General features: G+C 34.2%; 1 protein-coding gene across 1 annotated transcript in view; it reads left to right on the top strand.

The window, feature by feature from the left end:
* The first annotated feature begins 1,982 nt into the window (after positions 1-1,982).
* Positions 1,983-12,794, top strand: part of PKL (chromatin remodeling factor CHD3 (PICKLE)) — a 132,262-nt gene continuing 121,450 nt past the window's right edge. The window contains exon 1 of the mRNA XM_089815178.1: positions 1,983-2,353. Within this exon, the coding sequence (XP_089671304.1) occupies positions 2,309-2,353 (45 nt within the window). The 5' untranslated portion in view covers positions 1,983-2,308. The remainder of the gene's footprint in view (positions 2,354-12,794) is intronic.

The raw sequence follows: 12,794 nt of genomic DNA, 5'->3' as shown, positions 1-12,794 counted from the left end.
TGATTCCATTTTTATAGGATGACAAATTATAAAAAAAATTAATGATGGTGACACATGAAGACAATTTTGAGCCCAAGATAGTACATTCTTGCAAAGAAAAAGATAATGAACATATCATTGATGTTAATTCATGTGGCATAATAGTCACTCTAAAAATATCGCCACAAGAGGATAATGAAAGATTTTTGCATTCACATATGTGGATTGGAGGAAAGGCCCTACACTTTATCATTGATAATGTTAGTCACAAGAACTTAATATTTGTTGAAACCATTAAAAAAATGAATTTGAAAATAGCATCATCCCGACAACACTCATCAATGGGATGGGTAAGTCAAGGGTGATGTATTCAAGTGAACAAGCAATGTCATCTTCCATATTCCATCAAACCCTTTAAAGATAAGGTAATTTATGATGTATCTCCTCTTAATGTTTATGATATTTTGTTGGGACAACCATACACATATTGAGTCTAGGCCACGTAGGTTTAGGCCATGTGTTGTGAAAATTAATCGGGTATACACAAGTATTGGATGGTAGAGGTAATTCCTATATACACTACATCTTTAATGACTAAACAACATAGAAAATTTCATAACAAAATTAGCAAAATTGTATTATGTATGATTCATCATGAGGAAGAAATCAAACAATTATTTAATTCTCATGTCACTGTGAACACCACAATAAAGAAAAAAGATCAACAGACAAGATTTTGACAAAATATTATAATGTACTTGAGTTACCAAATGAGTTACTCTCACATGCCAAGTTAGACATTCTATTGACTTGATACCAAAAACTCTTTTGCTTAATGAACCAATGTATTAGAGGTCAACCATAAATAATGATGAAATTAGAAGACATGTAAAATAATTGATTTAGAGAGAACATATTTGTCCAGGTGCATCACCTTGTGACATCTCAATTGTTCTTGCAAATGAAAAGGATAGAACATGACAACTTTACATTGCCTATTGGGCATTGAATACAAATTGTTAGAAACAATAGAAACTTAGAAAAATGCAACAATTTGAGCATAAAATAAATCAGTGTTCTAGGATATCACTAAAATGGGGCTTAAGAAGTCTTTAGAACTTCCAAATTAATGGGTGCTAACACTTTAAGGCGGTACAAATTCAAGCAAACATCTTGATTAATACAACATATATATATCTACAAAATGATGTAAGTTGTGATACTTTCAATATTACAAGAAGTAACAAATTCATTTGAAGAGAGAATATGCTATTACAACTTGCTATCTACTAAATGCTGCCATATTATGTACAACTGAATGTGTACTGGGTGAAAAGAAAATGAAACCATTTTTTATGTAGAATAAAAAAACTCATACGGAAGAAGACCTAACTCATTTCAAGCATCTTAAAAGTCACACGCGTGTCTCTCTTTTGAAGAAGTGGAGAGGATTCTTTGTAAAGTATAACTCATTAAAGCTAATATTTTATTTTCCACTCTTTGATTTTGAGAATTCATTTTTATATTATATATAGAATATTCTTTCATAACATTTATCTAGAGTTTATTACAATTTCAACAAACCAAAGTCTATATAGCGCATCTTAAACAACAACTCTATATGTTTATTACAATTTTGTCTAACTAGTTCGTATCTTAAACAACAACTCTATATGTTTATCTTAACTATTGAACCAAAGTCCTAATTATTCAATTTACTCGACTATATTGAACAACAAACTTGAGCAAAATATCTATACTTAAAATTCATATGACTAAAAAACTTCAAAAAAACATTAGAATGAAGTAAATTCAACAACGACAAAATACAAAATAATTCTACCCACACCTTACCTTCCAAATATTTATAAAATCAATACTTCTAACCCACCTCGAAATGATTAAAAAATTAGGAACACTCAAGAACCTTCATTTTTCCCACAATTTTCTTTTCTTTTATCCTTGATGATCTACATATTTCCATTGTTCTCTCCTGCCCAACCACAGGAAAAACTCATTTGATTCATTTTGTAAGGTCTCTATCTCCCCGAATCCAAAAGTAAAGAGAATAGTGTAACTACTCAAATAGCATCCATGAATGAGCCATTAGAAGTTAATTTTGCACTAAATCTCTTTGTCCATTTCTCTGTATTTTAATTAATATTGGAGGAGAGGTCTTTTCTGCTGTTTGGCGGCCAGGGGGCTACAATTCCCGCGGTCGACCGCTAAAGTCCACCTGCTGCTGCTAAGCAGCACATTAACCAGTTGCTTGGGTAATAGCAGGTTCCGAGTTCGAATCACAGGGAGCAGCGCGAGAAATTCTCATCCAATGGCAAAGAGCGAAGGCTCTTCCGATGACTCCAAGAGCAAAGAGGCGAGAAATCCCTTCTCTTATATTTTTAAATTCCTGCTTATGTTCATTTCCCTTGCAAGGCTTCCGATCTTATTAAATTGGGTTCTCCACTAGGGTTAATTGACATATTTTTGAAAATATAAAGCTTTTGGACTCGTATTTTTTTTCTCAAAAGTAAAAAGAAATGTGAAAACTAGCAACGCAGTATATATGTTTTAGCTTTTGTTCTGGTTTGAATTAGTCGAGCTTTTAAAAACGTAATGGTTCTTAGTGGAGTATAGTGTACTTCTTTCTCTCTTTTTTTTTGGTTTTTCTTTTTTTTTCTACACAACGTGGCAGATGCTATGTTTTACTTGGATTCCATTGAGGCAAAGCTATAGAAACCTTGGTTTCCCTATCTCAATGAGATACTTGTTTCAAACTCTCCAACTCAGCACACCACAAGGTTAACGTGGGCTGGGGTTTGAAAATGTTTGAAGCTATTCTCTTGGTTTTGTTACTAAGTGCTTTCTCGAACATAATAAACATTTTTTATTATATGTATTTACCAAGGCAGAGATGGGAATCCTTGATTTTCTCTTACCCGCAGATCCTTGTGGCGAATTCCTGAGCTTAAGACGTTTACTCACTCAAGTGTTCTATGACTGCATTGTAAGACCTCATCATTACATTTAGATCATCGACAGGCTCAGATTTTCTTTTTTCTTTTGTTAAATACTTTGCATTCTGATATTTTTGTCCTCTTCCCACTTTACTTCCCTTTAAAAAATTAATTTGTAGGTTGCTTAGTGGGTTCCCAAACTTAGCATCAACTGGCTCAAACATCAGAATCATCTCGACAACAAAAATCAAAAGTGGTAACACAAATTTTGCAAACTTTTTCACTCACATGCATCACGGCACATAGTCAAGAACTGAGAGGAAGAAAATATTGATAAATTATGGTGAATTAGGTACGAGAGTTCTCGTTGAAGTCGTAGGACAATTCGAGAAGATAAGAATTATGGACAAATATCACGTTCTATACATGCTCGTTGAATGGTATGAGATATATTTAATGAGGAAATACTTACTTTAATATTTAAGAGCTGCACATTCAAAGATTTAAAGACGCTCTTGATACTGGTTTTATATGACGTGCAGACTTTGCATGCAATTTACCGTCAGTTATATCTGCAACTTTTTAGTGTCAAAGGTTAATTGCCATTTAATTTTGTATAATCCTGTTGTTCTGTTCGTACAAATCGTCTCATTGTTGTAAAAGAACACATTCAGTTCCTGTACATGTTATCACCACCCAATGCGCATTTAGTCGTCTTCACATGTCATATTTCCATATAATGGCTATTAATGTAGATCCGAGGGGCATTTCTTATGTAAGTGCCATAGTTATGGATATAAAACATTTGTTTTCAGTGAGACTGGAAGGGAATCTTGTTTTGTGGAAATGAAGTTTGCCACTTGATAGATAATCTTAGATCACCACAATTCGTGTAATGAATTAAAAATCTTCCAGGGGTAAACAGTGTATAACTTTTTTCCCTGACATTTCGAATCACACTTTCTATAAAAATAATACATTTTTAAATATTTATAGAACCAGCTCCTTATAAAGAGACAGAGGCTTGACACTGGAGAAACGAGAAATATGGAGTATAAAGAGATAATCAACACAAAAAGTTAGTAAATATAAATATCTGAAAATATAAAAGAAAATTAATAGATTAATATAGTAAATATAAATATCTGAAAATATAAAAGAAAATTAATAGATTAATATATAAAACTAATGAGATATGTTTTGAGGAAAGATGTCAGGGAAAAAACAATAACCAAAATTAGAGAATATTGAAAGTAAAAATCAAGATTCAAAGAATATGATTGTTTGATTTATTATAGTAATCACATTGTCTTAATCTTGACTTTTTTCTTGGCCTTCACATTTTGTTTTAACAATATGATGTTTTTTTTCTTCAATATTATTCCGTAGATCACCTCCCACATTATTTTTATTTATTCATTTACTTATTTTGGTTGGAGTAAATATGGATTTATTTACTCACGCTTAAGCTTACTTAGGCATCACATCATCATTTAATAAATGAATAATTAAGTAATTAGGCAAATATTATTTACTTATAATTTCCTCGCATTTGATAATTGTTTGTGGGTAGTTGTTGGCACTTGAACTCTGCCTACCCTCGCATATGATTGAGTTACATGCCCATATCATGTGTTCTTGCCCCTTGCTTTATGAGTAGGCTTGTTGTACACATTACATAATCTCAAATCAATTCATATGTTCGTGAAATATTTGTTTCTCTCTATGAAGGTTATATTGCAGGTTGTGTTCTTGGCAATGCAGTTTTACTCCAACATGGTATTAGAGCAGTCTTCCTATGTCTCCTTCCACATTTGAGAATTCTCATTAGAAAAGTTTTGAGTTTAGATTCTAGGGAATTTTGATTTGCGGTTGGAGACACTAATTATTTGGGGCTTTGAATTAATTGCACATCTCATTCACCATCAGTCTATTTAGTGCATTGCCCTCATCTGCAAACTGTGATATTAGTCATCCTCATTAGTTTGTGGCATCCTTATTATCCTAGGACTTGGCGACATATGAGCAGATTTCAGAGACATCATCATCCAAAATTTGGATTTAGCTTCCTGCCAATTTCTTTGCAGAATGGGAAGAACTCCTACACTTATACTTGGTTTATCTTTTTCCTATGGGGATAAGTGATGTTTGGAGGTGTTGGACTATGTTTTGAGTTCAAAAACCCACCATCTGTAGGACATTATTCATTATGGGGGTGCTATGTGGTCTTCTTTCCTTCCAATGGGGGGACAATCGTATATACATGGCGTGTGAAGTCCTTGGGTGTGTGTGTGATTGAGTCCTCCATGCATCATCTTGTTTCTTTTCTCTCTTTTGGAGAGGAATTTTTTCTTTTTCTCTGCTTGTGAAAGATTGCATTGCACTGTAGATAAGTACCTAAACTTGTTTGTAGCCAGAACCCATGTTGAAACTTGCTCGTATTGCATAGTAATATATTTCTTAGTCTCAATTAAGGTGGAGTGTTGGAGTAAATATAGATTTGTCCTATTTCCTCATGCTTAAGTTATGCATCATCATTTTCTAATTAGATAGTTATCATTATTTACTAATGTTTGCACTGCATTTAATAATTGTTGCTGGATAGTTGTTGGTAGTTGAACTCTGCCTACTGATTGAGACACATGTCCGTATCATGTGTTCTCTTACCTCTTGGCATTTGCTTTATAAGCAGTTTTATTGATTATATCATCTCAAATCAATTCATCTTCTTAGTAAAATTATTTTTTCTTTCTGTGAAGGTAACATTGCAGGTTGTGTTCCTGGCAATGAGTTTTACTCCAACACTTTTCTCCTGTTATTGTTTTGTTGTATTATATTTTCAGAATTTATCTTCGGTGGCTTTTTGTCTGAATTGTTTCTCAATGCTGCCTCACGTTTCTTCTTTTTCCTGTCAAGTACCTATCTACAGTTTTAAGGAGATGGTTTTACAAATTTTCTATCATTTTTACCTTCTTCCATTGTGATGGATCATGGAGTGTGATTAGTAATGTCAATGCAAAAAACCTGTACACAGCTTTTTATTAAGAAGATTTTTAATCCATCATATGGAGTTTTCAGTAAGTCTAAAAGTTATTTGTGAGTGGACTTAAATTAAAAAGGAAATGTTTCCTATCTCTCATTTTAAAAAGCCAGTTCTGCTATTTCATATCATTTTCATGTTCTTACTGATGATGGATCATGGAGTGTGATTAGAAATGTTGATGCAAAGATTCTCAAGTAGTACAGCTTTTATTCAGAAGATTATTAATCCCTCATATTGGGGTTTCATTAAGTGTTAAAGTTAGCTGTGAGTGACACTTTTAAAAAGGAAATGTCGATCTCTTGCCTTTATTCCCATATACATTGGCTACCTAGCAATTCACTGTTATCAAACCCAGCTGGATATAAGCGTGATTGGTACAATATCTTTGACCTCGTAGTGTAGACTTGTATTTGTTGATGTATAGCATCAGTTGAAGTAATATTAATCATGATTTATACGAACTCTGTTTCTTTACTGGTGATAATATATACATATATATACCTACACACACACACACACACACACACACATATATATATATAGACACACACACACACACACACACATTCTGTTCACAAGATAACTTCATCATTATCAGGCTCATGTCTTGAAGAGACTGTTACAATCGGGGCTTTATATTTATCTGCTCTGCCGCTGATAGCAAATGAAACAGGTTACTAACGATTACATTTGTTAATGCTAACAGTTGCATTTGTTAATATGAGAAACTAACCATTGCATCTGTTAGTATGGGAATTGATGATTAGTCATGCCCACGTAGAGGCATGACCCCACGTAGAGTCACGTCTCTACAGGGACATGACTCTCCGTCCGAATATATATAGGTTTGCCGAGCAGTCGTTGGAAAACATATCAATACAAGGCATACAAGTCCCAGCAATTGCTCTCTCTCTCTCTCTGCAGGTTAATATAATCAGGGTCACCGATCCTGTACAAGTTTGAAGATCGCATTACACTGACTACTATTCAAGGAAGAAGATCTGCATCATTCATTCAATAGTCTGAGATTACAAGTAAGGTAATTTGTATTTGTGCAAATCTGCTATAATAGTTTCTTTCTATCAGAGATCCTTACATTTAACATGGTATCAGAACCATCCTGATAGGAAAATCTATTATTCAGAATTAAAACTAAAATCTCAGATTTACCAATATTCAAAATTTTATCCTCAAATTCAAAATGGTTAATCACGTAAGATTAGAGGATAGACTTAAGGGAGCATCAAACTTTTCATCATGGAAAATTCGAGTCATGATAGTACTAAGAGAAATGGAATTAGAAGAGTACATAGAATCAAACAAATCTATTCCTGAAAATGAACCAGATAAAACAACATGGAAAAGACACAACAAGGCCATGAAAATTATTATAGACTTGGTGAAGGATCATATTCTTCCTTCTATATGGATTCTCAAAACTGCTTTTGAGATGTTCTCCATTATAAAGAATACTTTCGAAATTAATAACACAAGCAAATTGCTAACATTGAAGTAAGATCCACCATACATCAAGATGAATAATGGAGAAACTGTTACGTCCTATTTCCTAAGAATCTCATAATTAAAAGATCAACTTGCGACCACTGGAAATGAAGTAGATGTCAAAGAACTTAGCATTATAGCCCTAAAAGGACTACCGCTGTCTTGGGAGACATTTATTCGTGGACTAAGTTCTCGACCAGATCTTCCGAAATTTGAACTACTCAAAAACGAATGCATTCAAGAAGAGTCAAGATTAATTACAAGAGGAATCATTTCAATTCAAGAGGGAGAATTTGAAGCTCTTCAAGCCATTACCAATAATAAGGGAAAAAGAAAGGGAATTCATCAAGACAAGAAGGAATTCAACAGATCATACAGGAAAAGAGATTGGTCCAAATTACAATGCTTCAAGTGTGACAAATTCGGTCACACTTATAACTTCTGTCCAAAACGGGAGAAAATTCAAGTAGCCCTAATAGAAGTTAAGTATGAAAAGGCTGAAAATCTTGCATTTTAAGTTGTTGAACAAAGAGATAAAGTGGAACGAGAATCCCATAGTGAGGAATCAGAGGGAGAGTGATACATTTCCAAAGTTTGAATACATAAAGTGACATATGCAATGTTGTACTCAGATAAATCAGTTATCTATAAATTCAGTTTTTGAATCAGAGATATTGTATATCAAGATTGATGAGCAAACGACAGATATTCTTACTGAACCTCTTACCAATGTTAAATTGGAATATTTCAGAGGTGAACTTGATATGATCGAATTGTAATTTTTGAATATTGAACTTAAGTTTCAATTTATATGTTTGTTTATGCTTCTTAGTTGAATAGTTGCATCAGATATGTAATGAAAGATGACAATCTTTCAGAGACATATATATTCAAAATGTAATCTTTGTAAGGTGACGATCTTGCAAATGATAGGCTTGTTATTATGACTTTTTTTGTTCTGGATATTTCGGAAGCTATTAATAAAAAAATGCATTATGATTACTCTAGATATTGTTTCGAACAATTAGAGATCATAATATATGTTATGATAGTGTTCATAACATGGTGATTAAAATTATTTGACAAGTCACTATTTCAGAGTGTTAAAGTCAGATAATGTGTTGTGTAAAAATACTCTATATTCAGTACTTCTTAAAGAGTCTTTACTTCTCCCTTGTTAAGAGGGAGTGTTGATGTATAGCATCAGTTGAAGTAATATTAATCATGATTTATATGGACTCTGTTTCTTCTCTGGTGATAATATATACATATATATACCTATATATATACACATATGATTATATATATATACACACACACACATTTTGTTCACAAGATAATTTCAACATTATCGGGCTAATGTCTTGAAGAGACTATTACTATCGGGGCTTTATATTCATCTGCTCTGCCACCGATAGCATATGAAATAGGTTACTAACGATTACATTTGTAAATGCTAACAGTTGCATTTGTTAATATGGAAATTGATGATTAGTTATGCCCATGTAGAGTCATGTCTCTACGGGTACATGACTCTTCGTCTGAATATAGCTATGTGTGTGTGTGTGTGTGCGCGCGCCAAGCAGTCGTTGGAAAACATATCAATACAAGGCATACAAGTCCCAATGATTTCTCTCTCTGTGTGTAGGTTAATATAATCAAGGTCACCGATCCTCCATTGGTGTACAAGTTTGAAGATTACATTACACTGACTACTATTCAAAGGAGAAGATCCGCATGATTCATTCAACACTCTGAGATAAGAAGTAATGTAATTTGTTTTTGTGCAAATATGCTATAATAGTTTCTTTCTATTAGAGATCCTTACATTTAACAGTATTGACTGTATATTTTTCATATTGTGTAGGCTTGTATTTGAAAGCACTTTTACTATCTTCTTCAGAGGCCATCTTGATTCCTAGTTTCTAAATTAATCTTGGGAACAAATCACCAAGTTGATGCTGTGCTACTCTGATTGTTGAGCCCAATTTTGAGTTGCATCCTTGAACATTCTTGGGAGTGTTCACCATCTACCTCTCACCTGAAATGAATGTCATGATTTGTCCTATTTTTGACTAAAGAATGGACTTGGTTTAACCATAGAGTCAAACTCTTAGGGTCCGTTTGGTTGATGGAATTAAATAACACTGGCGTTGTCAAATTCCAGAATTTGACAATTCTAGAAGCTTCAAAACTGGAGAATGATTTTGGGAATATGGCTGGGATTGTTTAGTTTCCGATTTTTGAAATTGGAATATCACCCGAATAGGCATAATTTAAATTTTATTGAATTGGGGACAAACCACATAGTGATGGATGGAATTGGCGTGGTAACTGTCATGAAGAGTCTTGCTTCCTTGGCTTCAACAAACACCATGGCCATCATCCCCAACACAGATAAAACCCCGTTCAGAGTCCTCGCATTCACTTCAGCCTATTTCTCCTCACTACATGGAGGAATGAAGAATAAGAGCCATTAGGGGTAGAGAAACATGACAACTCCAGAGTATCTTGGAAAATGATAGCAATTTGCTTGACCATAATCATCATTCATCACTATCCAATCTTTGATTCTTTAGATTGCTAGGAAATGTAGGATTGTCCGAATGGCATGCACTTAGGTGTAGGAGATACTTGATTTTATCGTTGCCCTGGATGTGAAGGAATCATGTGTGAGGTAGCTGATACATTCTTCCTTACACTAGAAAAAAAATGTGGAGAAAGGTAATATTCCACCCTAACCTTTGTGTATAGCTGAAGCGATTGATGAGATTGCAAAGGAGGCTAAGGAGAAAGCTACTAAGTACACAGGTTTGAATGTTTCACAGGGTCAAACATGTCAGTTGGTGCGATTGATTGTCTTGGAATTGGGAATAAGACAAAGAAAGCGAAGGCTGAGAATAAGAAGGATAAGGAGTTCGCAGGAGCGTCTGATTCCAAGTCCTGGAAGAAGGTTGCAGCGGGAATCACTTTGTACAAGTTATGCAAAAGTATTGATAAAAACCCTGATACTCCCTATCCTGATCCACCTGAATTGTGTGAGGAGTTACTGTGTCTTAGTCGCGGGCTCCAGTGTTGGTTTCAACTAGTGGGCTTCTCATCTACAGAGAAACCCAACTAGCGTGCTGTCAGAGAAGCTAGTCCAACAATGTTCATGAATATGTTCAATGGGCCATAGATTGGCTACAAGATGCCACTTCAGGGTAAATGCAAGTATGGGCCTGAAATCTTTATAAAATTTGATTTATAAAAAAATGGAATTGGAATTTCCAATTCCACCTTTTCATGTGGAAGATTGGTATGCTCATTTTGGGGAGAAAATAGAATTTGGAAATTCCAGTTCTAGTTTTCATATTTGGAAACAAACAATGAAGTTGGGAATTCAGGTATTGAAAATTTCTAATTCCTACTCAATACCTAGAAACAAATGGGCCCTTAATAAAAGAAAAATCACTATTGTTCCAACTTCATGTATGTTATATCCCAATTTTTGGCCCAATTTAAAATTGTTCATATAGTCGCTAAGGTTTCCTATGAAGTCAGTTGACAAGTAAAATTAGTTACGATCATATGAAATGGTAAGATGGGTAATCGTTATAATTTCATATGAAGTTGGCATGCTAGTTAACTGCTATGATGATACTTTAATATTATCTTGGAAGGTTGGTTATTCATCGTGAGTTCATGAGAAGTGAAATGGTGGTTAGCTGTTATGATAGTTAATGAATAATAGCTTGTTATGGTAATTATTATTGTATTGAGGAATATAATTTAATTGTGGAGAATTTCCTTGTAGGGAGCATGTCAAAGGGGTGGAAGCATTGTCAGAAAAGAATTGGGCACAGGGGCACCACCATCACTGGGCAAATAGGTATGAATCTTGAATCACCATGGCTAAGGGTAAACAACTAAGCAAGCAAGAGTGTACGTTGGGCAATACCATGAGCTACTTGGTCAAATTTTCTAACAAGAAAAATATTAAACATTTAATATCATGATAAGAACTATTGCCTCTCTCTTGCTTTGAGACCTCGAAATAGATCAACATTATGAATTTTCACACACACACACACATATATAAATATGATGTTACTATGATACTCTGATGATATCTATCAATTATTCTTATATATATATGTGTGTTTGTGTGTGTGCACGTACGTATATAGAGAAGATATAATAAATTATACGTACTCTCTAAATCGCACATGTATATAGATATATGTGTACACATAGGGACAACTATAGATATAGCACAATAGTGTGATGACTTTATATATTTAATTATATATTTATATGAATATATAATTTTTGTTGTTTTGTTTTTAAACCATGGAAATATAATCTTTATAGTTTCATTTGTTAAGAGGTGGCCATATCCACTTGGTGCCACCTTTCAAATTCGGTGATCTTATGAAACCGATGATCTTTTTGAAACTGTCAACTTGAAAACAAGACGAGAGTTTAAGACCTGCGGCTTGCTACGCTAGAGAGGATGTTATATTTGCACGTCTTGCATTAGACCATATACGATTTTACCAACCAACAAATTATTCTATTCTTTCTCGGTCTATCTTGTTACATTCCTTTCTCTCTCAGCAACACCAGCGATCGACCTTCTGAGCCGCACGGCGTAGACAAAGCCAGCTTCTCCTTGGCATCACTCTTCCCGATCAGGTCATGTTCTTTTACAGTTCCAAGTCTATTCTACCATGATTATACTATGGTCTTTCTTTTTGCTGTTGAGAGTGCAATAAAACATTTTTGCAAACCTTTAAGTTGGCCATCCTTGAGGCTCGATATGTAGAGGCTCTGTTATTAATTTGTTTGTTCATTTTTGTTATTTCTTCTCTGAAATCTGAGTATCTCCTTAGGAGAGTTTTGTTATAAAGATCTGATAACCCAAAACAAAATGTGCGATTGTACATGGTAGTACTTGCGGTATATCAGCTGGTGGAAAATATTCCAAGATCACTATGTGATAATATCCCAGAATGAAATAATAGTCTCCAAGGACTTGCCTTGGCTAGTGAAGCCAATGAAAGAGGGTGGAGAGGAGAGGATCCCTGCAAGGGAGAAGTAACAACAAATCAAAACTTCCATGTATGAACATGTGAAAACTTTATGATGATTACTAAAACATCCAAGCCAACTCATGATTGTCCAAGTATACTCAGTTGTCAAGTCAAGTGGTGAAATTAAGTACTAGGATGCTCAGTGGCTAGACAAGGTGTTCTATGTCTATTCCGGGTAGGGAGGGCCTTTCTCGAATGAGATTGTGTGGGGATAATTAAGGGTTTGCGGTTGGGAGGTTA

This window comes from Cupressus sempervirens, chromosome 2 (genome assembly GCF_028749045.1).
Source record: "Cupressus sempervirens isolate cs-2001-9-10 chromosome 2, ASM2874904v1, whole genome shotgun sequence".
In the NCBI taxonomy this organism is placed as follows: domain Eukaryota; kingdom Viridiplantae; phylum Streptophyta; class Pinopsida; order Cupressales; family Cupressaceae; genus Cupressus; species Cupressus sempervirens.
Note: the sequence above shows the minus strand (reverse complement) of the source record. Positions and strands in the feature narration are given on the sequence as shown.